General features: G+C 34.3%; 3 protein-coding genes across 4 annotated transcripts; 1 reads left to right on the top strand and 2 right to left on the bottom strand.

Annotated features, from left to right (window-relative positions):
- Nucleotides 1–1,076: 1,076 nt before the first annotated feature.
- LOC122599714 (calcineurin-binding protein 1) lies at nt 1,077–11,816 on the bottom strand. Its single transcript, XM_043772267.1, has 19 exons — nt 11,707–11,816; nt 11,537–11,617; nt 11,157–11,276; nt 11,018–11,058; nt 10,334–10,545; nt 8,530–10,256; nt 7,857–8,072; nt 7,238–7,780; nt 6,904–7,136; nt 6,620–6,830; nt 6,352–6,507; nt 6,078–6,235; nt 5,810–6,002; nt 5,356–5,720; nt 4,527–4,707; nt 3,928–4,157; nt 2,558–3,215; nt 2,303–2,375; nt 1,077–1,660 (listed from the first exon to the last, which is right to left on the bottom strand). Exons 1-19 carry the CDS (start codon nt 11,707–11,709, stop codon nt 1,287–1,289), a joined length of 5,775 nt encoding a protein of 1,924 aa, XP_043628202.1. The 5' UTR covers nt 11,710–11,816; the 3' UTR covers nt 1,077–1,286.
- Nucleotides 11,817–13,389: 1,573 nt separating this feature from the next.
- Nucleotides 13,390–17,466, top strand: LOC122599526. The gene is made up of 6 exons (XM_043772052.1): nt 13,390–13,694; nt 15,015–15,075; nt 15,169–15,304; nt 15,391–15,697; nt 15,770–15,898; nt 16,698–17,466. The coding sequence occupies exons 1-6, from the start codon at nt 13,580–13,582 to the stop codon at nt 17,129–17,131; spliced, it is 1,182 nt and encodes a 393-aa protein (XP_043627987.1). The 5' UTR covers nt 13,390–13,579; the 3' UTR covers nt 17,132–17,466.
- A 6,567-nt stretch (nt 17,467–24,033) lies between these two features.
- On the bottom strand, nt 24,034–26,315 carry LOC122600958 (MATH domain and coiled-coil domain-containing protein At3g44800-like). 2 transcript variants are annotated; one of them, XM_043773736.1, is made up of 2 exons: nt 25,894–26,315; nt 24,034–24,947 (listed from the first exon to the last, which is right to left on the bottom strand). In XM_043773736.1, the coding sequence occupies exons 1-2, from the start codon at nt 25,902–25,904 to the stop codon at nt 24,338–24,340; spliced, it is 621 nt and encodes a 206-aa protein (XP_043629671.1). In that variant the 5' UTR covers nt 25,905–26,315; the 3' UTR covers nt 24,034–24,337. The 2 variants fall into 2 exon arrangements, with proteins under 2 accessions (XP_043629671.1, XP_043629672.1); XM_043773737.1 differs by having other exon boundaries at nt 24,034–24,930; nt 25,894–26,312.
- Nucleotides 26,316–26,877: the final 562 nt, after the last annotated feature.

Here is a 26,877-nt window from a genome sequence, read left to right on the forward strand (position 1 = left end):
GCAGATTTGGAGTATACAAATAACTATCATGATTAAGTTCTTTAACTTATGAGTTTAATTACAAGCATTATATAATGTCCTAAGCAAAAGTTAAATTGGTCTTATCGTTCAATGTTTCGTTTTATTGATGTTAATGTAAACAAGCATGGTACCGCGCAATGCGGCGATGGTAGTGGGGAAGACGATCTAATGGTGTCAATGATGGTACTATTGGTGGTGGTGGCGGTGTCAAGTGGTGTAGGTTGATGTAATTGCAATAGTAAATATTTTTAGAAGATAAGGGCTTAAAGTATTAATTATTAAAATAAAAGTTTTGGGTAGTTACGTAAAGGAAAAAAAACAAAAAAGTAGGCAAATAAGGTATTTCAAAGACAGAAATAAAATTTATTTTATTAGAGAGTAGAGATATAGATTTGATGCAAGCACCAATGAATACAACACAAGTCCATTTAAATATGCATACTCGACTATAGAGTGCCATGGTGGTGATGAACTTGTGGTTCGAATGTCACATATACATTTGCCAATTATTAACTTCTACCGCATGTATCCGGATGTGTAGACCCATCAAGCCTGGTAATTGTGAATCTACAGTGTCTCATATGAAATTACGGTGTATCATTACTTAATTTGAGGTTTTTTTAAACTAATAAACTACAGAATAAAAATAAATAGCTTAGAGTATATAACAAACGGTTCTTAAATTCGAGAGCCCCTCAAAATTGGTGACCTTGTACGATCGTCCGTATTGCACATGCCAAGATTTTACCTTCAAATCGGGAACCCCAACCGTATGCCAAGATTTTACACAGCTCCACGCCTCCACTAGAACCACTCATTTTTTGTGTATGATTGAACCATTAAATAATATCATAACAATGGCCATGGCTGTTTGTATGTAAGCTTGGTATCAGCTTGTCCAATGCGATGTCCCAATTATTGTTTGATTTATCAACACTGTATCCCATAAGTTAAAACATAATGCTATAATAGAATGGAATAATTACCGATGTTTAGGAATAAGACTAAATTTGTTACTCTCATGAATAACAAAAATGATTGAGCAAGTAAGATTCTTGTTACAAATGAAAATGATTTCATTCTATACTGAAAATGTAACAAAACAACCTGTTTTACTTGAACCAAAATCAGACCAGACGTTTGCTTCCTAGCATTCAAAGAACACACTGCTATGTAAATATACATTTTTCTAACACCCTATCACTCTTTTCTTCTAAGCGTATACTTCTCAATTCTCATACAACAAATGATACAGAAAAATGCAATTAATTCTCTTTGTTACTTGCACACACATCAACTTTTGTACAATCTGCTCCCTCAGCTGCTTGTGTCTCATCTAAACTGTTTATTGCTGAATCACCGGTGTTACAATGAAGCAAAGGTGGAACTACTGATAGAATTTTGCGATCTTCACCAGCAGAATCCTCATTTGGCTTGCAAGCAACTGATGTAGCAGGGGTCACCGTCTCTGGTCCTTGCAAAGAAGCAAGTCCCCCGTCACACTTGGTTTTTATGTCAGGCTTGGAAGCCAAATTTTCTGAATATTTAGATTTGGTTAAAGTAGGGTCCAAATTAATTGGACTAGTCGATGGAGTAGTCTCCTTTCCAGTGGAAATGCCAACCACATCCTTACCTACACCTGACACATATGCTTAGAGTTTAGACTTGTACCGAGACAAAGGTAATGTAGAATAAATGTGGCAAAACAGACAGGCCGGGTGAGTTGGGAATAGAGGCCGATGACTTCGTTGCCAAAACACTTTTGTTTGTATACTTCTACTTTTTTTCTATATATAACTGTCTTATCTAATAGCACAATTAGGGAACTCTACGCATCATATACAAACTTTTGGCGACTTTTAACCCGTTCGGCCGATCTGAACTCTTTTTTTTGTTAAATTTTCATTTTAACGTTTGACCGGCTAGAGATAAAACATAACATGAAGCAACCTGTTCATAAGTAAATGAGTCAAAATCGACACCTTCTGTACTGTAGACCAATAAAGGCTGAACCCAAAAAAATATTTCAAGAATCCCATAATAAATGCAAAAATTTGGTTAGGGGCATGATTTAGCAGAAGTGTTTTTAGCACTAAAAAATATCTGAAATGTAACCCAATAGTGACAAAGTAGAAGAACATGCATATGTGAATTCACAAGTACATTTGGCTGTAACTCAATAAAAAGCAAAATAATGCATTATCGAGGTTGTACCCTAGAAAAAAGATAGTTGGACTCTGGGAAACACACACATACACGGTATTAGAGAGATAGAAGGAACCTGTCTGACAAGGTATAACAGCATGCATGGTGGGAGGAGTAGATGAACTTCCACTACCCTTCTTCACTTTCGACTGCAGGGAAAAACATTAATGTTAACCATCACTGTAGTGCCAAACTCGGTGTGTAGAAAATGATTGAGCGGGAAAATGGCTGCTGAATACTATCATATATTTCCCCCCGTCTTTTCAAATGCTAAATTCTACCGGGCATCTAAAATTTTTCTTAAATTATGCATTATGACTAAAGATCATACCTTTGCATTCTCTTCACAGTACTTAATAACCACAGATACATTTGTGATGCAGCGTCCATGCAACAATGTGTAAGCCCATAACAGAAGCTTCTTTGAAGTATTTGTCTCAAGAATGTCTACTGAATGCACATTTGACTGAATATGTCCATCTGTTGATAACTGGCACGGCACAACATATAGATGTAAGCAAGATGGGAGTGATACACAAGATGAATCCTTGAAGAAATTATAAGAGGATCTAAGCAGCATAGTGGCAGCTTCCAAATTTTCTTCTGGTGTTCTCCTGATTACAACATCCTTAATCTTTGACAGCAATGAGTTCCATTTCGTTTCCATAACTTTCAAATGGCTCGCATCCTCAAATGATGATTGCCAAAATTCTTCTGTATGTAGATTAATACAAAGTACTTGGTTGTTTTCCGAACGCCCCTCTAACAATGGGGCTTCTGGTGAAAGTCGGGAATCAAGTGGTGTTAATGAAGCCAAGTTGATCACGAGACATCGGAACCAAGCCATAGAAATATGCTTGTGAACTTTAGCACAGTTGCTATTTGACAACTTGGGGTTCTTCAAGCGTTTCCTCATCTTCTCGTTTATACCCTCAAGAGCTTCTAACCTACGATTCGCCTCTAACATTTGGATATACTTGAAAAGATACCTGCAAGAATTAATAAAATGTGGATCATGTAGAGATGGTTATGACCCATTTATTGATGATTGGGTCAACTCGGGTTATGTTTTATCTCCAACTCGTAAAAAACGATAAAAGAAAAATTGGTTTAGATGGAAATGGGTCAAGTCTCTCCCACATTGCAATTTTAGTAGATAAACTACATACACCGATTTATGCAGCAATTTAGATTATCATTAAAGTAACATAATTTAAGTAATCGTATTCGACACACTAACTAGTTATGAAAAGATTAGAAGGTTTGGACAAAAAGTGCTTCGGGTGTATCATGTAGAGGTGGTTATGACCCATTTATTGATGACTGGGTCAACTCGGGTTATGTTTAATCTCCAACTCATAAAAAATGATAAAAGAAAAATTGGTTTAGATGGAAATGAGTCAAGTCTCTCCTACATTGCGATTTTAGTAGATAAACTACATACACCGATTTATGCAGCAATTTAGATTATCATTAAAGTAACTTAATTTAATCGTATTCGACACACTAACTAGTTATGAAAAGATTAGAAGGTTTGGACTAAAAGTGTTTCGGGTCGATCCAACCATCTCTACCATACCAAAAAAGTACCTATTTTCTCCCATTGTCGCCCCCCTGAGCTTACCATTGTTCCATATTTAGCATTATGTATAAGCAAAGAGCATTTATAAAAATTAGCTGAAAGCTACTAGAGCACGTTACCCAAATAAGCTGCTTTCAGATAACTCCGGACACTTGATCTCAGGCAAATTGCAGATATCTGACCACAAATTCATTTGTTCCATGTACAAAGAGAACATTTTTTCTAGAAGAAGCTCCAAAGCAATGTTATCGGTACTTGTGTCAACCTCGATTTGATTGATGGAAGACACTAGGGCCTTGATGTACCTCCCAAGAGCTGTAGGAACAAGATCTTCAAGGCACAGAGAGAACTGCATGCATTCAACATTATCAAGCAGATATCATTTTACGTGATAATATAAATAAAATCAGTAACTGTTTGTCATCATTTCAATGAATAAAGGTCATTAAGTTAGGGTAATAATAAAGGAATGTGCTAAAACATATTTGGCCACCACCACCCCAAAATTTAATGTCAGTTTTACGTATATACCATTTCTAGTTTCAGTAAATCCTACCGGAGAGCTTTCTTTGGGTAATAGATATTCAACTGAGAGTAAAAATGAAACTTACTGCTTCCACTACTAATATTTCACCCATGACATTTTAAACATAACTTTTGCAATGTTATTATCAAATTGCTTCATGTAAGTCAATGCTAAATAAGTAATTGAGCATACCCGTTTATCTGCCCGGATAGAAATATAAGCTCGCTCAAGGGTTGATACATCGCCCGTTTCTTCCAAAAGCTTCATATAGAATAAAAGATACTTCCTAATGCAAGTTATAAATTTACGAGAACTTTCTGCTAAATTAACTTCAAGGGATTTTCTATTGCCAGCCATGGCAGGTGTTTTGCGCCTGAAATCCAAAAGAAACATTTATGATAGATGTATCTAGGTTAGGACTAGTTCTCAAGATTACGTTGGAAACTTGAAATAAGATTTCGGATTACTGTAAAACTAATAAAAAAGAGTGAAATGTACGAATCTCTATAATAAATAAAAGACAATTGTCTTTTAAAAGTATTTTTAGAAAAAATGTGATGTGGCAAGTCTACAAGTTTACTTAAAAGTTTTTTTATTTTAATTATGATGTCATAAATAATTTACACTATTTTAAATTAAAAATAGGCCACTTAATGCTTATTTAAAGTTATTAATCTTTTATTTACAAACAAAAAAAATTATTTTCTATAGTATATAATATCCTTTTATGTTTTGTTAATGCAATAGGTACTTTATCAATATATAAATATTGTGTTATTCAATTGACTATCTCCAAAAATTACTTGCATATTTTTTAGTTTTATAATTTTAACTAAAATGTCCGGGTTGAACCCGGGTAAATTCGCTAGTAGTTATAGTGTTCAAACATTAAAATATCAACCAATAACTCATCCTTATAAGCAGACCGCAGACCAGAAATTTCTAATTGCATGGTTGCCCTCTACTATACCAGTTGACTTTTATAAAAATTCTGGATGCAACTAAAGATCAGTAATTTTACCTTCCCTTTTTAACCGTACTATCAATCTCCCACATGTTAATAGTGAAAGAAGACCGGGATGACTTAAAGCAAAATGAAAGTTCATCCTTCGCCTTCTCTAAATCCCCACTCTCACCCTTTCTGTATAGCCCTTGAGCAAGCATATAACGAGCTTTGTGAAAATGTTTGAGGTCCCCTTCCACACAACTTTGCAGTGCGGAAATACAATCATTGTAAAGCATATGCCATGCATCTCCTAAATCACTCTGTGAGTGGTTTATGTTCCGATCATCTGTTATGATGTTTGGGTTATAAAGATTGCTTTTATCAAGAATATCCATAACAGTATCCTTCGTTGATTGGCTAAGAGAATACATTGCAGCAACCTGATATAGAAACAGCAAAGTCCCACTGGTTTAGGATTTTGTAAAAAAGCAATTGTGAAGAGGAATGATTGGAATATGGATAATAAAACCTTTAAGGCTCCCGTATCATGTCGCCCACAAGACCAGAGTAACTTCAATCTTGAAGCATGCATTCTATAGAACGGATCTACAGCTGATGGATTCAAAGCAATCGCCTTGTCATAGTAAGCAAATGATGTCTCACGTGAGTGTTTAAGCTTTTCACCAAGTTTTCCCAAGTAATACACATAAGACCAGTCTTCCCTGTTAACCAAAAATGTCAATCAGGAGATGAATAAGAAAACCAGAGTTAAAAACTTTTATTGAAAACAGCAATACTTCTGAGCAAAGGCCTTCTCAAAATGCTTCATTGAATTCTGACAGAACATTGTCCACTCAGCATCTTTTACAGGCAAATTCAATCTCTGATCATATATGGGCACCACATTCTGAAGGCCATCATAATACACCAGTGCCAATAAATCATGAATCTCCCCCTGAAATCATTTGACATCTATCATGTCTCCTTAATCACATTTTATTAACCGCTCAAAGTTAAATTAACGCAGCTTCGGAAAGTCATAATTAATAATAATATATCATAAAAGAAAACCTGCTGGTTAGCTGTTTTTGCCAAAGCCAAAGTCATCAAGAAACACCTCCTACTCCTCCTTCGACTTGTATCAACTCTCTGAGCAAAAGTTGTATTCTTCCTCCAGCCTGTAACATTAATCTGCTTACTGCCATCATTCAGCAACAAGTCCACTTCCTGCAAACAAATTTCAATAAATTCCTCTACAATTTTATAAATTCTGTCTACCAATTATGTTATACACATCAAAGAAAATATTGGTCAGAACATGATATAATAAGAATCTTACCTCATCATAAATGGTAGCAAGGCGTTGCCAGCTCTCAAAACGCAGAGGGTTAAACAGTAAATCATATTTAAAGAGTTTTGCAGTTTGTTGTACAAACTCTTCGCCTTCTTTAGTGAGCACAAAACCTGCCCACTTGTCGGTTGCACTCATTTCCTCCGTCTGTGCTAGGAGATAGTACAAGTTGCGATATACATCCATATATGGTTCAGAACTACAAAAGAAGGATAGCATGATATAACAAACTTTTTGTCAAGAGTAATGAACATTGTACTAAAACTATATACCTCTCTACAGTTGTTGGCTGCTGCTCAACAACTGAACCCTCTTGATAGATAAACTTCATGATGGAATCCCGAAATCCATCAGATCCGGCCTCTTCTGACAGCTTATCTTCACATAAACCCGGGTCATCAATGAATTTATCTATTGCATTTCCATCCACCACATTATCGGGTGGTTGCGGAAAATGTTTGCGTATGGCTCTTAACACTCTTCGCAGCTTAACCAATCCCGTTTTCTGAATATAGTATTGCAATAACCTTTAGATGCTAAAACACAATGAATTGTACAAAAAGGTTGTATGAACTTAAATATGCAACATGATTATGAACAACTCACCGATGAAGCCTTAGCATATGGGAGAATATACTGGAAAACATCTGCACATTGTTCCTTTGTTTGATAATCTCCACGACTTGTATTTTTGTGCATGACTAGATCATCTTCATATGATGAATCAGATCTAAGATGTAAGCCATACAAACAAAAAAAACATTGATCTAAAGCAGAATCTATTTCAATCTCAAGATCCTCTTTTTCCTCTTCAGTTAGTTGTTTTCCAGATTCAAGAAATTGTATGTTTGTCTCTTCTCCTTCAGATAACATACCATTTGAGCTATGACCCATGTCACTTGCATCTATTGGCTCATCATGTTTACCGAATTCTGATTGATTTAGATCACTCCCAGATGTTTTAGTAAAACGTTCTTGGGAAACTTGGTCATCAGATTGTGTGTTTATAGTTGACTTAATCTTCATATCTAAATACAAAAGATGCTTGATGGCAAGTTTAAGAAAGGTTCCTTCTTCTTCTCCATCACCACTAGAACAGCAGATTCCATATTCCGCAAGCATGTCGTGGATTGCAATTATCAATTCAATCTGCCAAAAGCATATGTCAAGCTAGAAAATAAATAAGATTATCTACTTCCTCAGGATTAAGAGATGTGCTACATACTTGAGTTTTAACAGAAATATCTGGATTGAAATGTTGAAGTCTGAAAAATGCAATCGCTGCATCTACAAAACAGCACTTTTGCTTTCTTTCGCTATCATCCAGATCGTCATCTCCTAATGATTTCTTAGAGAAGCATATGCTAGTTATATGGTTCATTACTGCTAACAGCAAAGACTGCATATCACCAACGATTCTCAGAGGAACAACAGACCCATTCTGTGAGCAACATCATATGTACATGAGAACAAAACTTACAAGCCTTTAAAGAGGTTTTGCTGGTAAGCTTGACTCAACAGGTTTCAACAAGTCAAAAAACAGTATTTTTCCTTAACACTATGCATAAATCCTAATTACTGTGCACAAAATTCAGGTTAACTAGTTTTGAATTCCTATGCAACCTTCTTTAAACAGTGGGTTTGTGCTAACATAATAACCAACATGTTTTCTTTTACGTGTTTGTTTATAAATATTGATTTTGATCTAAATGTATTAGTATCTATAAATGATTTCTTCTGTGTAATACTAATTGATAGGGCCTCGTTGGCAAGTGCTACAATATCTCATGCATTGGAACCCATGGTTATGGACCCGAATCCATTAGTATGGAACATTTTCTTTTCCAAGTGAAATCCCCTAGTATATGAAATTGTAAAGAAAAAAACATTCAACTCACAGTACTTCCACAAGGACCGACTGAGTTCTTCAGCTGAAGAGTACATTGAGAAATTGCCTTCACTTCTTCAGATAAAAGAGGATGCAACCCTGTGCTCGAGTTTTCACTTAATCCAAATTCAGAAGCTGCTCGACTGTCGGAATTGGATATATCGGATGATTTCTTGGAACCAAAACACTCTTCCACGCCGGTTGCAGCCATGAGAAGTCGGAGTTTCTGTCTGTGGCATCTAATATAAACATTGGCATCCACTGGTTTTGATCTTTCACATGCTTTGATTAGAATATTCAGTGCAGATAATTCAGCTGAAGTAACACCCTCATTAATTTTATAAAGATTAGATGAAACAGCAACGTCATCATCTTTCATGCAAAACAGAAGAGGAGCAAGCAAGTCAATGCATTCTGAGTGCATTTCTTTCTCAATCATGCCACTTAAGGTATTTTTCATCAAAAAATCAATCTCTAATAGGTTAATTTCATACAGGACCGATTCAACAGTCAGCTCCTTCATTACTTTCAAGTGTGGCAGACGAATGAAACCAAGGCCGTTCAAACCCTGTTCCTTGACTGTGAATAGTGCCAATGAAACACCAAACTCCTTCCGAGCCTTTTCCTTGTCGTCATTAAAAATTGACAATTTTCCACTTAGCCAGTAAAACCGGACCCAAAAGGCTCGTTTACTGTCTAACATGGAACCAATGGAAGAGGCATCAGTTGGGTAATCTAAAGCTACAGATTCGATGACTTTACAAAGATGATAAGATGCATTTGACATCAAATCCGTCAATGTTGATGATTCTGTTGATTGAATCCCAAAGTCATAAGACAGCTCAGCAAGAAATAGGCTGCATTCAGGGGTCCTAGTTTCTCTTAGACTTCTTGTCATTATATCTAACTCTAAAAACTTTACAAATGCATCCTGATACAAAACTTCTCTGCATGCAATCTCTTTTATGAGCAAGTGGCATAAATGATACGCACCATGATTATTTGATGTTTCACACACAAACCTACCTACGTCAATTGACTCATTATTTTGGATATTTGTCATAACCTCGGAGCAATTTGTAATTCCTGATTTGACCATGATAAACTGTTCCAGAAATTGCGGAACAAGTTTAACATCTTTATTGACTGTAAAATCAGATTCTTCCTTATCAGGTTTCCGACTCTTAAGTCGACTGCTTCGTCTCTCTAACTGTGGTTCTTCATACATATTGGTCGCTGTGTTAGCATGCTCAATAGCCTCACTTTCCTTCTCATTATTTAGTTTCCTTTCATAGGAAACACTATCTGAACTAGAAGGCATATGTATAATTAATCTAATGTCGGCAGATCTGTACGGTTCCTGAGCCCCCTTTTTAGGGTCACATTCATTCAGCGGCGTCAAGATCCCCAAGAGCTCACCGGCTAATGCTGTCCAAGAAGCTTCTGGAAGATGCACCATCATATTCTGATTTAACCTTTTTGCTGCACTACCTTCATCTAGGTCATGATTTGTGGTTTTTCTCTTATCCAGAAATTTCAGCCGGACATGATGTGGCTCCAGTTTGTCTATACCTCTTGGAGCAAATGGAATTGGTTTAGACTCTTCAATAACTTGTTTGACATGTAATGCACGAGAATGTGAAGGCCAATGCCTAAGAATTAACTCAGCAACCGAAAGACATGCAACCTCGTCACCAATAGCAATAAGAACTTCCAACAATTTCTCCATACAATTCCCTGGATGCATCGACCAAAAAAAGAGTATAAATAATACATGTAATATTCAAAAACAAACATAAAATTCAGAAACTTACAGTTGTTGGGGCTACATAACAGCCCCTGCTCAAATGCCCAGCGAGAGATGGTCAACAAGCCCATTGAGCAAGACAACGTCCCCAGCTGATTCCACACAACCGAATCTTTAGAATCAATATCTACAGCTTGAAGGTAGCACTGTAACGCACTCTCATAGTGCGTGGGACCTTGTTGAAGAAATACAGTGGCAAGATTCTTCAGCGTTAAGAATCTGCGAGAAGAAGCACATACATACTCGTAAGACGCTGTTCAATGAATAAAAACATAGTAACTTAGACGTTCTCTGCTGATTCAAATCAAGGATGATTCAATGATTTTGTGAATGATTATACACTTGTCTTCTGTATCTTGATAGAAAAAAAAAACTAATTTTCTTACCAAAGTGCTTTAATGTACTAATTACTAAATGATGGTTCAACTACTAAAGGTTCAGTTCTGACTGAAAGATGTTATCGATATAACATTTGAACCCTACAAGTTAAATTATGAAGCCTGGAACAGTCAGATACGATAATGGTCAATTTTCTGGAACTGGATTGCAAAGTGATAGTTTTTATGTGACTCATAGCTATCGAGGCTATATAAATTGCAAGGCTCACAGATAAATTTTCCAAAACTAAGCATTTAGCTCCAATAAACCAATAAACTACAACTGAACGACAAAACTCGATACGAGAACTAACCTGAGTTGCAATAAATGACCATCACTACCACCGTCATCAACCTGACATTACCAAAAAGTGACATTATTACGATCACAAAAAGTAACTCTCGTATAATATATCATAACAATGTAATACAATTATGAAAACCAAAACAGACCTGGCCGTTAGGAAGAAGAGGATCTTTCAACACGCTTTCTAAAAGCTCGCGAGCGTTTTCATACTCCTTAGCTTGTAACTTCAATAGTCCTTCTTGATATATTTGTGAAAGACGAAACTCCTAACACATTATTATCACATAACTAGTCGGTTAACGTTTACAAAATATATATATATACACGCTCATAGCTTCGCATTTCCACGATCATTTGTATATACTCTATCAATTGTATTCGCATATAGTTTTTTGACTTTTTTCTATCTCTATAATGATTAAAAAATGTAACAGAAAGTTATTAAAGCTAATAACTATAAGTAATTGTATATATACTTCTAATTAATAATTATGAAATCGAAAGAGGAAATTATTAGGGTTAGAACCTGAGCTTCTTTGGTAGGGGCAAGAGGGGGTTCCCATTCATCTTTAGAATCTTTATCGTCGTTAATAGCTGCAATTGAAAACTAACAACAAAAAAATATATAAAAATTATTATAATTATTCAATGAAAGAAAAATCTATATAGAGTTTCCGTATATGTAATGTAAATTACCATTGTTTGTTGATTCGATATTGGGAAGAAAATAGTCTAGGAAGTGTTGTGTTTCCGGAAGGAATTTTCAGTATTTATTTAGGCGGGGTGCGTTTTAGCCAATTCTTTCATTTTTCTTTACCACTGTTTTTTCTTCTCAATCTTTCCTTTTTATTTATTTATTTATTATAAACACATTTTTTATTCCTTTGTTTTATGAGTACAAGATAACATTTTAGTCCTCCTACTATTTACTTGTTACCTTTTCATAGCATAAAATGTATACAAAAATTATGTTTACGTGCTATAGAGAAGTGATAACTTTATATCCATTTTTAATTATGCATAACAATATATGATTTCTACCGACATAGACTGTGTAATAAAATATGTATATTTGTTCTACATGTTTACAAGATGTTGTAAATTTATCACTGGTCGTACTTACATGATACATTTTTTGGTTTAGTTTTATATATGTACAAATGGAATAAAGACATTTAATATAAAGGTAACAAAAAGTTGTTTGCAAATGTTTGTACCAGGGCACTTGTTTTAATTGTAATTCGATTGTTTAATTACATTTAACACGTGGTGACAAGAGTTTACTTCACGCCAATGCTTTCAAAATGCTCGAAATAGTTTGTTTATTATTATTTTTTTATGTTGAAGTCTCGTTATTGTGTTGTAGACTTGTAGTTCAAGAAATGTATTTATAAAGGGCTAAGAAAGGCTATAAAGTATATCTTAAACAACCATTGGATTAATAATGTTTGATTCAGAATGTTGTGGGAAAACTCTCCAAGTATTCATACACACATATTTGTTCGCCTTTTCCATATTTGTCATCACTTTGGCTTGGTATCCCCGAATACGAAATCCTTCACATTAGGTAGACGGATTGTAACTCACCACTAATCTTTATACGTACTTATAACTTCAAGTGATACACCATTGACTCATAAACACTTTGGAGGCTTTTACAAGACAAAAGTATTATTTAATACCAAATCAAGGAATAAAAATTTGAAAATTTTATAGCAGATCAATATTAACAACACATAAATGAACATACCAATTCATTTATCTAATTGATTTTTTGTTTTTACATACTATTAAAATACATGCCTAAATAAACTATGGAATAGACCCCAACCTCAAACTTAATATCATTAAACTTAGAAATAACAAATAAAGGTTTAACTTAATAATTTACTAACTAATAATAAATAAATATGATAGAATGCTTGATAAAAATAACCAGTTTATTTATACAATGCGACGATATAAAAATAAATGAAATGTCTAATCTTGATAACTGTTAGAATATTGTTTGCTTGCATAACAATAAAAAATAACTTGTGAAGATTATGCACAACTGAATAACGGGAAGTCAATGATGATTTTACACAAACAAATGTACTTTCATTATTATCGATATCAAGACCATAATTTTATTATAGATCACAAACTCATCGTCTCTAATACGAGTATGCCACGATAATAAAGCAATACGTATAAAACATGAAAGAATCTAAGAAGCTTAACTAAAGAAAACAAACTTAATAACTTTACAAATTAAAGCAAAAATTTATAAACTTATATTACACAATTAAATAGATAGAAAATTCCAAGTTTTGATACCTTTTTGATCCGTATATCAAAAAGTGGTTGCAAATTTAACTAGTATCTGAACCGGATCCGATCCATAGAAAAGAAATACACCGATATGTTCGGGACCGAAAACGGAGACCAGCGAGTTTTGGTCTTGCCGGGCAATCACTGATTAATTGAAATGAAATAACTGGCTGAAACCCCTATTTCCATCCATCCATCCATCCATCCAGATCACAAAACCCTAAACAACACTAGCAGCAGCAGCACAAAAGAATAGATGGATCACGGTGGTGGTAAAGCTGTTGTTGTTACTGATAAAGATTTATTAGCAAAGAGACCAGGTGTCCTCCTTCTTGGTTCCTCCGCCGTCGGCAAACGCACCCTTCTTTCTCGTAATTTCTAAATACTCTTTCTCACACTTTTCTGTTTTTTGATTGATTTTCATTACTGCACACTAGAATTAAGATTATTTACTTTGGTAACAAAATGGTTTAGAAATGATTTCGGTGTGTGATCAGTTGACTTAGTTGTTGTTTTCGGTGATTTTGGAATTAGATATATATCTTAGTTTTGCTAAAAACCATTGGAAACTTACTGCCTCACCACTATTGATTATTTTGCATCCACAAAATGATTTCCCTCGTTTAAATGGCGTGACGAGTTGAAGGGATCATAGATTTTTTTGAGACTTAGATCAGATTAAGGATCATGTTAAGACGTTTCGTTTGTTTGAATTGAAGAGATTTTAGATGGTGTATCTATATTTAGTGATTGAAATCGGGGATTTAGTGCGCCTTAAACTTCAACCTTATAGGATTTTAGGCTTAATCAAAAACTGTCTGCCAAATGCTATGGTCTCTGTAACGTATAGCTGTGAAGCTCCTTAAAAACTACGACTTCCTCCACCACTCTCATTATCCCATGGTCCATGTCTTGTTATTAAAGAAAAACTTTTGACCTGTCACTTCACCTATTAGCATAGTGGTTGGGCGTGTTGTTTTCTCATAATACGTCTCCACTTTGAAATCTCCCTAGGTAAATATCTTGGGGGTGGCCAGGGAAATGGTCGAAAACGGTCATGGGCATACCCCGGTTAGCCGTGTGCATCCGAGTAATAAGACTCACCACCCCTGGGCAACCTGGCCAGGGAAAACCTCCTCCGTTACCCGTTATTGACGACTGATTTAGCTCTTAATCAGTTCACATCTGTACATGTTAGGTTAAGTGTTGCGTAGGTCGTTTGGACTTGGTATATGAAACTTTGCTTATGAGTTGTATTAGTTTAGTCAGGACTAATCTCCAACAACTGCACTCGCTGATTTCACCTAGTGAAAACTTAAAATCCCAAATTATTAGTGTCAATGTACAGCTGATGTTTCCCCTATTTCTGAGGATCACATCCTTGCCCAAAAAAAAGAAAATGTCGTATGTATACTTTTTTTGTTACCGTTTCAGTATGTTCATTTAAGTACCAATGTTGCTACTATGGTCAGTTGGTCACTATGTTTATACTTCCATTACCATCATGGAACTAAAGAGAGCTTGTTATATCTAAACAAAAGTGACCATGATCGCATATGTTGCCATTCTTTGACATTTGTCCTTGAAAAATTTAGAAACTCCTATTTTAAGGGAGTATGTTTATTTTTAAATAGAATTATATAAATTTTTCTTAGTGCATTTTTAAATCAATATCTACTCTCATGATGTAGGATTACTATCTCTAGATTTTGAAGATGATGTTGACTCATCTTCAGTCATTCATTCTTACGGGTAAACACTAACATCAGTCATCTAAAGCAACGTGATGGATGCTGTGATATTTATATTATTGTTAAAATTGTTTACTTTTATGTGGACTTTCAGGTGGACAATCAATACAAAGTATTACACAGCTGATATATCCATGTGGATGGCTCATTTATCTAAGGAATTTTCGATCACAGGGATGCCAATGTTTGATCAAGTGGCAGCCTTGGTGATGGTTTTCGACCTCAATAATGTTAGCCTTGCTGTTTTCACTTTGTATGAGTTTATTCTAAAGTTGTAATCGTATGATTTTAATGGTTTCTCTAAATTTGCATGCAGCTATCTTCATTTTCCGAACTTGTGAAATGGGTTTCACACAATGATATTCGGAATTTTGACATATTGTTATGCATTGGAAACAAAGCAGATCTTGTTCCAGGTCACCCAGCCCATGTTGAATACAGAAGACGTCTACTCAATCTTGATGAGTCAGCGGAATCTGGTTTTTCTGAAATTGAAGGAAGTAGTTTACTGGGAGATGAAGAATCATCATTGTTGGAGATTAAGAGGTCTTGTATGGAATGGTGCTTGGAGCATAACATTGAATATATTGAAGCTTGTGCGTCAAATCCTCGGTTTGACAAATGTAAGATCCTAACTTACTTTTTCTTTAGGTTTGATCTTATGAGTTTGACAAATGTAAGAAATTTCATCCCAGGTTTGTCGGTTGATGGTGATTCACAGGGTGTTGAGCGACTTCTTGGGGCACTTTCTGCTCATATGTGGCCTGGAATGGTCTTGAAATCTGGTGATACTATAAAACAACCTTCATTGCCTGAACAAGAAGGTTTATACACAACCTTGCTACTTTATTGATATTGCTAGTTCAACTAATTTACTTAAAAAAGGCTGTCTTTGCATATTGTATACATGTTAAAATGTTAAATGAGTCGGGGTAGAAAGAAAACAAGTCAAGAATTTCCCATTTTTAGTCCATAAGTGCATCCGGAATAGGCCGAGGAGGCACATGTTAATGACTTCTCTCACACAGGAATGTGTGGTGCACTGGCGCTCCTCTCCTCACACATGGCTTCTCTTTTAGTTAAAAAAAGAAACCCTTTCTTTTGGTTATGTTTGTCTTTAATGGCCGAGCTTAGCAGAATATATACATAGTTTTCTTAATATTTTACTGTTTATTTTATTTGACTCGAAATTTGACCATTTTCTACATTATAAAGTTTTAGAAAACATTAAGCATTTTGGTTTGTTATGCCTTACGATAAATAAATTATTATCAAAATTAATTAAGTTATTTGGGAATGGGCCTAGTAATTTATGGATAGGATTGCAGATAGTTTAATAGTGTGAGGTGTGCGATATTGATGTGGCAATAGGGAAGAGTGATACAATCCTGACGCTTTAATACCAAAATCTTTTTATTAAACCTTTTTTGACTGTTGTTTTTTTACTCATTGACAAAAAGTGTTTTGGTTAACCTAGCTAGACCCATTCCCACCTGGTAAAAGTATCCATTTTGACCCTTTACCCAACTCACCCGATCCACCCATTTGGTTACTTGTAATACTTCATGATAACATTTCTATATCTTATTTACCAAGCCACTTGTTCTTTCCATTCCTTCATAGATTCGTCAGATGAAGAACCTGAGTATGAATTCGAGTATGAAATTTTATCGGCTGAATCTGTAGAACCGTGGAATGATACAGATGTGGTATGGGTTTCTGCAACCATTGACACCCCATCAACAAATAATACAGCATCGGTTGGGATAGATACACAGCCATCAACATCTCAATCACAGTCACAAGTACAAGAAGAGATTGAAATTGAAAGAGAAAGAGCAATTACTGAACTGCTTGAACCTGATGAAGTTGACGAGGGTGGTGCACATTTTGAACTTGAGGATATGGAACAGTTGATGTCTGAGATTGGAAATATGCGTGATAGCTTAAGGTTGATGCCTGATTTTCAGAGAAGGGAAATGGCTGCAAATCTGGCCATGAAAATGGCTTCAATGTTTGGAGATAGTAGTGGTGATGAAGGAGAAATAGAGCAATAGATGTTGCAAGAGCTGGAAATGACACCCTTTAAGAGCTTATAACTTGAAGATTGGTGATTTATCCGTGATTATATACAAGTCTTTATTTGTTTCTCATTATATCTGAACTCCGATGAGCATTAGAGCTACTGAATAACTTGTAAACGAAGCTGAACTTCCTAAATTTTGTGCATCTATTTCTTGGTAGTGGGCATCTTGTATTTGTATTAATGGAGATGTTAGGATGGCCGGATGGGTGGAGAATTTATACAAAGTGGGATCATGACATTTTTTATTAAAGTCTGTGTGTTTTAACTAGAGAGAAGATAAAGAAAATGTAAGCTAAATTGACTTTATGCGTGTTATATTTAGATGTTAGTTTGTAATTGAAAAAGAAAGCGTCACCAAGAAACCGGTGTCTTCGAAGTAGGTTGTTAAAAAAGGTGTAGTTGGAGAAGATAGTGATGTGGTAGCTTACTTGTTTTCTTTTTTCCTTTGTTAATCATCTAAAGAATTACAAATTCTATGGATGGATTGGTTACCTGCTTTGTACAGATCCACTATTGCACTCAAACAATGTTTCCTAAAACTTCATATGTATCATAGATGTTTTTTTCATACATAAGGATTTTAAGAATGATATACTCCCAAAAGTGTTTCAAAAAGTGTAAGCAAGTGGTCTGTTCTACTGCAAGATATATGGTGTGGAGCTATGGCAGGGAGATGTGCAGAAATTTTATACTTGTTGCTTCGGGGGTTCAAAAAAAAAGGAAAATTCTGACTCAAATGATTAGTTAATACCTACTTGATGATGGCTATCTTGGATTATCTTATCATTAAGTCTTCAACATCAGATTTGGTTAATGTGCAATTGTTGTTACATTTCGATAAGACGACAACCATCAAATAATATAACATGTCAAATATATCCGTCTCTGATGATTTGTAATGAAAACCTGTAAGTTAAGAATTCAATAATCTGTTGGTTTGGGCAACAGACCCGAACCAAGGGGACCATTTAACAAAAGCTCATAGTTATCTCCAAGCTCCTGTCTCAGCTCACTTTCCTTATCGTCTCGAGCCTTTTTAGCACTATCATACTCTGACTGAGCCTTTTCCAACATGTCAAGAGCTTCCATATACTGTTTTTTCCTCTCAAGCACTTTTTCTTGCAGAAGTTGTATAGACTCTTCCATTACCACAAGGTCTTGTTTCAGTGGGCCATATTCGAGTTTCAGCTTTTTGATCATGTCTAGCCTCTTGTCTACCCATGACAGATCAAATCCAGTCGTTTTCAGCTCCCCTAGACGCTCTTGAAGTTTGGAGATCTGGTCCTCCGTGAAATCATCCGGTAATGTATCCAAAAAACCTTTGATTACCATACACAACTCTTTCAAAACATCTAGCCAGAATGGTCTTGAGTTAATTCCCTTCCAATTAAACATCTCGGGATATTGGAGCTCGATGGCATGTAACAGCTGTTTTTCCGCCACTCCAACAGTATGCCCCCGATACTTTCCTTCTGTTTCATTAGAGTTTTCAAAGGAGTCAGTTTCTTGATCGACCACATTGTCTGTGGTCTGGAGTGGGTCTGAGTCATTTTTAGATATGCTTGTACTGCTGCTTATCTCGATCACATCATCTGGAAACTGCTCTTGGTTCAGCTTGTCAGTGCTAATATCCATAGCGTCACTCTCATCCAACCAGCCGTTGTTGTGATTGCAGATATTTGCATCATCACCTGCAACATATTCTAACATGTTATCATAATGAAAATAGAGGTGTCAAAATGGTCGGGTCGGGTTGGGTAACATGTCAGAAAATGTTGGGTGAAGTTGTCCTGATTTTTTTTCTTTCCAAACTTAATAAGAGTCCTTTAAAAAGTTGTATGTATGTCAAGTATGCTTACATGATTAGGAGGTTTTACACATTAATATTAGGCTTTTGGCAACTTTCAACCCCTACACATCCTTCTTCCCATAAGGCTAAAATTATAATAAAATTATTGACCCGTTAGAGAACAAAACATTAATATACCCATTAATAAGTAAATTGGTCAGTATTGCTACCTCTAAAATCAACCACATGAGACCCAAGTTGTGAATTTTTTTTCTGTTTGTTTACCTTTTAAGATATCAGGAACTTTAGCGAATTGAAGATCATCAACGGGCCCTTTTAAAAATCCAAGCAAGAATGTATTGCAACTGCCTATACTGCGACAAATAGGGCAGGCCTTAATGAACTCCTCCTCAGAAACATTGGGGTACCTATGTCAAGCATAAGACATTATGTGTTACGCCAAACAAGAATATGTATCTACAAACTACAATAATGACTGTTGAAAGTAACAATTGGGAGCCAAACAAGCTACGGATACCTCAACCTAATCGATAACAAGAAATTCAACCCAAAGATAAAACAGATCTCAAAAGACCATTGATCAACTGTAACTCCTTTTGGTTCCTAATATACTTGTCCCACTTCATTAATGTTAGAACTATTGACGTTGTTCTAAATTTTATCGACCATCTTCAGAAATATTAAACGAAAGGCGTTTTGTACATGAAAAATCTTTCCCTTGTTTCCTTAAAGTACAACACCACATAGTCCATAGCATATATTATGTGTGTTCAAACTATTTTTGCAGTACACAAATCACATCCATCCTAAATGCATAAAACTCTTAAAACAGAACTAGCTAACTATCGGCAACACAAAGAATAGGCCAAAGAACTAAAGAAGTCACATTATACGATTCTTACATACATTTGATGATCTTAATTTGTAAACAAACTACCAATGCCGTACAAAGGATTAAAAGGGTTCCTTCTGATTTACTTTCTTTTTTTAAATATGAAATATAAATAGGTGAAATTAATAATGTACAATCTGCACATGCCAAATGTACAAGCTACAAACCTTATCAACAAATTATAAATTACATAGACTATAGCAGGAGATAGCGAGTGTTCTTCACATATATTCAACTTAGTCAATTTGTAGTATTTGATGTGGTTGCCTCCTATAACTTCTATCTTGTTAATGCCCTACCAGTTTTGATGACGTGACAACTTATACGACGGACACATTAACAAAAGTGTAAGTTATAACCAAATGTACGACATTACCAAATGCAACAAGTTAGGAAACTTTTGGAAAATACTACCAAAACTTCAATATCTTAGTTAAAGTTTGTAGCTCATGGAAGGAAAAAAAATTTCATACAAAGTTAAGAACTACTACCACTTAGCCCTGCAGTCGACCCAATATCGATTCGACCCACACTTCTCGCAGTCGATCACACAAGTTTTTCCCTTCTCACCACACTGATGACAACATTTCTGATCTTCTTCAACTCCATTCCTAACCTGGCACACAAAAAAGCAACCAACTTTAATTTCAAGAAAACATAAGAAACAAAAAAAACTTCTAAAAATAGAAAAAACTTTACTTACATTAATATCTGTTTCCATGTTAAATTCCACTGCTTTTCTTCTTCTTCTTAAACATCTGTTCATGTTAAGCTGTTTTGCTTTTGTCTTAGCATGAACCAACGTTGTTCTTTTTTTCATTTCATGTTTTTTAGTCTTTGATGAACCATTTTTTGATCTGTTAGCTACTTTTTTCTTTGTCATGGTAGGTTGTTACTTGATCAGGTTTCTTTTTGAGGTGATGGATATATTTTTATTTGTTCTTTTTTCTTTTAGAGTGAGAATGTGTTTTGAGGGTGATGGTACATATATGTAGAATGTGCTTTGCTTCACTGAAAATTGGCATACTTTCTGTTTTTGTGAAAAAAATTAAATTTAATTGCTTTTTTTAGGTATATTATAATTTCAACTTTATATCATATTTATGTATTTCATTGATACACACTAAAACTAAGTTTTTGTTTGCAAAACGTGATATGGTGGTGCTGTCAAAACTGCTAAAAAGGCCTAAAGTTTAGGAAATGTTTGCCAAAAGTTGTCCGAGCATAAGTTGGGATTAAAGACCCTCGGCAAACACACCCAAAAACTATGATTTGTATTTTCTATTTTTTATTTTTATATATAATTCCTTTAAAAAACATTTAAATGTGTTAATTTTTATAAAATAATGTTTCTTTATGTGACCAACTAACGGAATCGCCCACTTTTAAATTATCGATAAAATCTGCTTATCTCAAGCACAATGACGAATTATTGATAAAACTTGCTTATCTAAAGCTAATTTCTAATTATTCGTTCTTACATAAGACCATTTGTAAAGGTAGGTGAAAGAAGTAGGTGAAAGGTAAAAGTAAAAAGAGTGAATGGTTAAGAGGTGTAGGTGATGAGTGAAGGTGAAGGGAGGAAGGTGATTATAATCACCTATTTAAAAAAACAAAATGTGTGATCCATTTTTACATATTGATTAAATGTATTGTGTTTTTAATTAAATAAAAGTGGGGACCAAATGATAGGTGAATGGTTAAGGAAAAAAGTAGAAGGTGAAAAAACTGAGAAGGTGATGCTGATTTGGCATGAAAAAATATAGGTAAAAGTGTGAACAGTTACGAATCGTCTGATAACCTTTGAATACATACTGTTGATATAGTTGAAAGGAAATATTCATTCAAAGATTCCGTTCATCTAGTATATTCCTTTTACTATCCTTCGTGGAAATCAATTAATCATTTCCATCATCCACTAACAGTCTAGCTTAACCAGTTACTAAAAATTCCTACATAACTAATCTTAGACAATAAGCACGGTTCATATGAACTCGTTATAAAAAGGTCGAGATACATTACTAAAATTTAGCTTTTTTCAAACTCCCAACTCTACAATATCAAGTAATTGACCCATGCATAATCTACAAAAGAAAATGATTTATCCTCCTAAAGATTAGCCTAAAAATCTTTCTAAAACTATTAGATGGTGATATGTGGATTTCACTAATTCTCTTTCCTAAACTTGTCTTATCATTTCCCATCAACATTCAATCTTCATGTAAATCTGATATAAACACGTTTAGGCTTTTAAGAATGCATATGATTAGACAGAGCATATATAAAAAGACACATGCTGATTAGTGTTTTTCCTTTTAGCCCATAATGAGAAAAAGCCTATTCTAGATTTCTAGCCCATGAGATTTGAGGTAGATAATTGATCAAGATTTTATAATCCATGCATGTCATATCAATACTAAATTATCTATTAACCAAAAGGCAATACTCAAGAGTCAATATCATCAAAAATCATTTTGAGTGGGCCATGTTAATGTGTTATAGGAACATTCCTCTTTGCTAGCAAACATCCCTGATATGATACAAATATGTAATTAATGCTATCTCAAACAACCACATATTAAATGTATTCTGTATTTCAATACTAGTTATATGAGGGTGTTAAGATAACATTATTAGATTGTCAAATATTCATACGACCCATGGAGTAGCTCAATACGGGCCGTATGATAGGGGTAAAAATGGGATGTGTGAATAGATGCCTTTTGAATCTACTAGCATGTAACCAAATAATGGAGTAGGAATGTAAACATAGTGGTCAAAGAATAGTTGGTGGTGATTGTTTATCTTCTTTACTTGTTTTATTTACTTTTTGAAGCTAGTATCAAATTAAATTTTCTTTTTTTTTTTTGTCCCTTTCGTGTCATTTTAATTTCTTCGATCAGATATCCTTCCAGATCATTAAATACTCTGATTAATTTTCTGTTTTTATTATGTTGTTGTTTAAATGACTGAACTGGTTTCCCCCTTTTTCTTTTTCTTTAGAGTGAGTAAATGCTACAACTTACGATTATAATGTTACATAAAGGTTGACAGAGTGAATTTTGTCTTTGGCATAGATTTCCTTTCTTGTGAAAAAAATGATATATAGTTATAATTATGTTTTCAGTCCATGCAATTCTACTTGAGTTAAAATTAATGAGATTTTGTTTTTAGTTAAAAACTTAAAAATGCAATGTCGTCATTTAAATTAGTTTATATATGTATTTTTCCTCTAACAAAACAAAAGTGTTACTATTGGCCAATAGAAAAAATTACTTATTTACTTTAAGATAGATTTTTATTATTAAAATAAGTTGTTACTTTCATTATCCATAAAGATATGATTTACTTTTACCAATTAATATTGTAGCCATTTTTTTGGTGTGTTATGTACGAAGAGAGTACATTTTGTTTCTAAAAATATATATATATATAGAAATATACGTGGTACGGTTGTTTATATTGGTGCATATTAAGTTATTAACATACTTATCATGTGCCTGTCGTACCGATAGACAATGAGCACCTTGTAATATAAAGAAATAAAACTAAGCCCCAATTTTAAGGTCTTTATTTCGCTTTTTACGTGTTTTCAATCTTTGATGCAAAACGTACAAGGCCATAAATGTTTTATACTCACATTGGATCATATTTAAGTTTGAAGCTATATTGGGGCCAAGACTTCAAATCTCCTGGAGGCTGATTGTATATATATGAAAATAAAGCACTGGTGATCAAACCCTATACTTAACTTGATAATTGAAAAAGGTAATGCTGGAGTGACAAACAAATTTAAGAAAGAACAATAAAAAGTTTTTAATTAATTTTATGCGGTTTTTTCAATGTTTTTTTTTCAATCATTTTAGGCTGTTACTGCTTATACAAAAAGATGATCAACCCTGCTGCAACATGCAGGGGTAACATCCTAGTCAACATATATATAATCACAGACATATGAGCGTGAGCGCCCTGTATTGAAACCAAACCAAGTCCGAATTTTAGTGTGTCAAAGTGTTTTGCTTTTTATGTGTTTCAATCTTTGATACAAAACGAGCCCATAACATATGTTATACTCACATTAGGTCACATTTAAGTTTTGAAGCTACATTGGGTTTGGGTTCAAATCTCCTGGAGGGTGATGTATACATAAAATAAATAAAGGATCAAAATATCGTTATAAATGAACTATTATATAAGTAGGCAATTATATTCAATCATAATTGAAAAATATATAAGCCTTTTATGATTACATCAGAATTAATCCGGCAAAAGGGGGTTTATTCAGGGCGGGCTCAATGGATAATGGGGATGGAATAGCGGTTGGATGGATGTGCTAGCTAAGTTCAAGCTACTACTGTATGCGGTTAATAACAAACTGAATGTTGAGATATCTGGTCTTGTGATCTTCAATCCAAACTACTACTGAGTTGTTACCACCTTCAAAACTCAAGAAAAAATATCTTCTAAGCTTAAGATTAGTACCCGGGAAGCATGCCAGAACCAAGTCGACCAGCTACTACAAGTTCGTCTCCATACTTCTGTGTCATCTCGTGTAGCTTGATTCTAGACCTTTTAGCAGCATCGTACTTGATCTGAGCCTTTTCAAGCAATTGTTGTGCTTCAATGGATTGTATTCGTCTCTCGTTCATCTCCTCCTTGAGTGGTTCTATGGATGCTTGAAGTACCAGAAGGTCTTGGCTTAACGGGTAATCTCCAAACCTTACCTCCTTAACCATGTTTACCCTCTTCTCAATCCATGACAAATCAAATCCAACATTTTTGAGTCCACTTAGTTGCTCTTCAAGTCTAGTCATTTGTTCTTGCTCCACTACTTCTTCCACAGATATTTCCAAAAAGTCTTTAATGAGAGTGGACAGTTCTTTCAATATTCCGAGCCAGAATGCTCCTGAGCCAATTCCACCACATTTGTATGCGTTCGGGTAATGCAGCTCGAAAGCCTCTAAGAGCCTCTTTTCTGCCACTCCAACGGCATGTCCCCTATACATTCCTTCGGTTTCTACAGTTTTGTTGGAGTCTTTACAAACAGGGCAAGCCTTAACAAACTCCTCTGAAACATCAGGGTACCTATGTCAAGGATAACACATTGTAACAAACTTGTACCAGAAAATTAATATTACTGATAAAACATATATGTAAGAACTATACAAACTATGATAAAACATTATACCTACAACAGTTATTGTTTAGAGTAACAATTGAGAGCCAAACAAGTTACCGACATGTCAACCTAGTCGATAGCATAGAAACTAACTCAAAAAACCCCAGGTACACTCATGGCATTTCATTAGTGTTAAAGTTTAAATGTTTAATGATATCATTCAAACTTTACAAATCATCAGTTGAAAAATTCTAAAAAGAAGGTGATTTGTACACAAAAAAAATAATTTACTTATATAATGTGTACAAAACTATATTCTCAAATGTACAACCCAAATCAAAATTAGTCTTCAATTAGCACTACTGCAGAGTAAAATGAACCACTTCTAAATAGGCCAAAGAAGTCACATTTAGGGGGTGTTTAGCCTAGCTTATTTTAAAGTGCTTATGGCTTTTTTGGCTTATTTTCCACAACAAAAGCCATTTAACTGTTTGTTTTAGCTTTTTTAGCTTATAAAAGCCACTTTCAAGATGGTAAAAACCAAAGCTTTTATAATAGAAGCTAAAAGTTTCCCTTCCTTTTCCTTTCAAAAGCCAAAAGCTAATCTAAACACTAGAATAATAGCTTATAAACTTATTTAAAAAAAACAAAAGCCAAAAGCTACTTATAAAACATAAGCAAAAAAATAAAAGCTAGGCCAAACACCCCTTTAATAATCTGTTCAAAATCTTGACTTTATGAAAGGGTAAATATAACAAGAAGGGAAAATGTTCATATAACAAACTACAAGCTTGACAAATAATGATACTTTTGCAAACAATTGCTCATAAAATAGTACTAAACCTTCAACATCTTGTTCAAAGTTGATAACTTTATGAAAAAAAAATTCAACACAAGGTTAAATTTTACTACCATTTAGTCATGCAGTCGACACAATATCGCTTCGACCCGCATTTCTCGCAATCGATCACACCATCTTTACCCGTGTTGTCACCACACTGATGACAACATTTCCGCTGCTGCTTTCGCTCAACTCCATTTCCAACCTAACACACAAAAAAAGAAGCTAACTTTAAACAAACAACACCAAACATAAAAACCAACAAAGCAAACTTCTAAAAACAGCTTCTTAATTAACTTATATTCACAGCCTTTTGTCTTGTTTTTCTAACTACTACTTGTTTTTTGGTGCTTGAAATTTTTTTTGATGTGCTTTTTCTCTTTGGCATTCTTTCTGGATCTGGGTTAATTTTTTTTAATCTTTTTATTTTGATTTCTTGTACAGTAATTGTTTTAAACAAACTTTTCTTTCTACTTTTGTTTAAGGGAATAGAGTGAGAGTATATCTTTAAGACTTAAGAGGGTGGTAGATATATATCATATTGGGTAATTTATTGGCGATAAAATCATATTTCTTTTTGGCAAAAGTTTTTATTTTCGTTATAAAAATGATATTTTTTCGAAATACACATGCATTATTAGTTGCCTAAAAGCATTTTATAACGGCACACAATTTTTCATTGATTTGAGAGTGTGAAATGTGGAATATATGAGGTTTTTTTCAGGTTATACAAAAAGGAAAATGATAAATCATCCTAATCAATCCTCATAAAAATCCTCTTAATATATCCATTTGTTAACACATGTAATTCACTAATTCTCTTTCCTAATCTCACCTCTAATTTTTCACATGTCACGATCTTATTAATTAAGAAGATTTTTAGGCTAACCAATTAGGATGATTAATCATTACCCATACAAAAATAATCGATTTTGTTATTTTGGTATTTTGTCCATTCCTAATTTTTAAAGCACAATGTCTTATCCATTTGTCTTTTTGAATTTCATTTCTAACCCTTTACTTGTATCAAACTATTTAGATTTAGATAATATTTT

Source organism: Erigeron canadensis, chromosome 5 (assembly GCF_010389155.1).
Source record: "Erigeron canadensis isolate Cc75 chromosome 5, C_canadensis_v1, whole genome shotgun sequence".
Taxonomy (NCBI): domain Eukaryota; kingdom Viridiplantae; phylum Streptophyta; class Magnoliopsida; order Asterales; family Asteraceae; genus Erigeron; species Erigeron canadensis.